Raw genomic sequence first — 1,780 nt, 5'->3', positions numbered from 1 at the left:
GATTATTATTTTGTACTTATTTGTTGTGAGATTAAAAACCATCTTTAAGTGATTAGGCAACCATGCTGACTCAGTTCGATCCAGGAAACCCCACAGCTGCTCCCTGTAACTGCAGCAACTTCCCAATGTGGACTCTTTGATGCCTTTTGAGATTCTCTCCTCGACTGAAGTTCTTTCCGCACTGGCTGCAGTGGTACGGTTTCTCCCCCGTGTGGACCCTCTTGTGTTTTTTCAGATCTCCCGCCAGCCTGAAACGCCTCCCGCACTGCACGCAGCCGTACGGTTTCTCTCCCGTGTGACAGCGCTGGTGGATCCTCAGGTTGTTGAATCTGCTGAAGGTTTTCCCGCACATGACACACAGGTGTGTGTCGTCACCCTTGGAGGGCTCCAACGTGATTCGTCTTTGCTGAAACGAGGTCCTGTTGGTTTTCGCGCACCCCTGGCTCCTGTGTGCGGTCGGATCGGGGTTGATGAAGACGAGCCCGTAAGACTCTGCGACAACGTGTGGTCTGTGTGTCTCAGCAGAGATGTGAAGGTTAGAGCCGGAGCTTAAATCCACACGTCCAGGATATTGTTCTTGTGTTGGCAGTTGCTCTGACGTCGTGCACTCTGTTTGTTCTGATTCTCTTTTGACGACCGTGATGCCGAGCAGGGAGCTGGGGTAAGAGGTGCACACGCTGTTCAATGACCCAGCACCTGTGTTCCTATCAGCAGACAGCGYTGAGTGGACACTCTCTGCAGTCTCACTTCTTTTAGTCACCACCTCTGCTTGTGTTTTGTGTTGCTCAATTCCTGACTGACCATTGTTGTGTTGCTTTTGTTCTTCGGATTCCTGCTTCACCTCGTGGATACGTTTGTGGCTGATCATCAGCCTTTGCTCTGTGTGAGCGACATTTGGAGTAGGCCTCTGAAATAGGCTTGAATCCTGGTTTTGGTGCACTGCATCATCTGCTCCTCTTGGTGGTGGCTCAGCTGTAGGCAAAACAGCTGCAAAATATATAATTAAAAAAAGGGACATTTACACTTACGCTCAAAGCAGTTGATCTAATCCTGGAAGTAATTACTAGTGATGGATCGTTTGACGCTGAAGCTCTGGTGCATGTTTACATAAAGCGGTGTTTCGCTGTGTCAGAGCTTGATTCATTTGGAGAAAGCCACGTAATCAATGATGTCTGAAGCTTTGACAGCTCTGAAGTTACACCACTGCTTTGACACCTGAGCCAAAGGTTTATGAGGAAGTGAATCAACAGAATGTGTGTGGTGTGTTTTGTTGGCTAATGCGCACAAAACAACCAGCGAGTGACGTAGCCAGCCAGCTTTGTGTTTACCAGTTCATATTAAGCACTTTTACTGCTAGTAAAAAAATAAAAATACAAATTTAAACACTACAAGTGCGTATGTTACAGTATTTCAATATAATTGGTTGATTATATAGTCATTGGAGGCAGGTCCTTGCAGAAGAAGCACCATTCCAAACCAGTATGAGTTGTAAATTAAGACACACTTAAAAAAATCTCTTATGTTTATAAATGCCAAGACCACTTGCAGTGGCATCATGGCACGACACATGTTTAAACAAGTTTATTCATTAAATAACCATATCTTTTTTATTTGCCCACAACAACAACAACAAAAAAGTTCAAATCCCCGCAATGGTTCATTTTCTGTTGTGGTTTCAAACTGCTCGTTACACTTTTTGGCCACCAGATGGCGCCAAAGAACTGCTGAAAAGCTTCGAGTAATGAATCTTCAATGAAACCAGCTTCAGAAAAGCCTATTC

The 1,780-nt window shown here is 45.2% G+C and overlaps 1 protein-coding gene across 1 annotated transcript; it reads right to left on the bottom strand.

Moving 5' to 3' along the window:
* Positions 1 to 987, bottom strand: LOC106521400 (zinc finger protein with KRAB and SCAN domains 1; the record flags this gene model as incomplete). The annotated part of the gene is given in 1 exon segment (XM_014013950.1): positions 1 to 987. A coding segment is annotated over 1 exon segment (917 nt), but the record flags the coding sequence as incomplete, so codon positions are not given.
* Positions 988 to 1,780: the final 793 nt, after the last annotated feature.

Source organism: Austrofundulus limnaeus, unplaced genomic scaffold (assembly GCF_001266775.1).
Source record: "Austrofundulus limnaeus strain Quisiro unplaced genomic scaffold, Austrofundulus_limnaeus-1.0 Scaffold108, whole genome shotgun sequence".
Classification (NCBI taxonomy): domain Eukaryota; kingdom Metazoa; phylum Chordata; class Actinopteri; order Cyprinodontiformes; family Rivulidae; genus Austrofundulus; species Austrofundulus limnaeus.
Note: the sequence above shows the minus strand (reverse complement) of the source record. Positions and strands in the feature narration are given on the sequence as shown.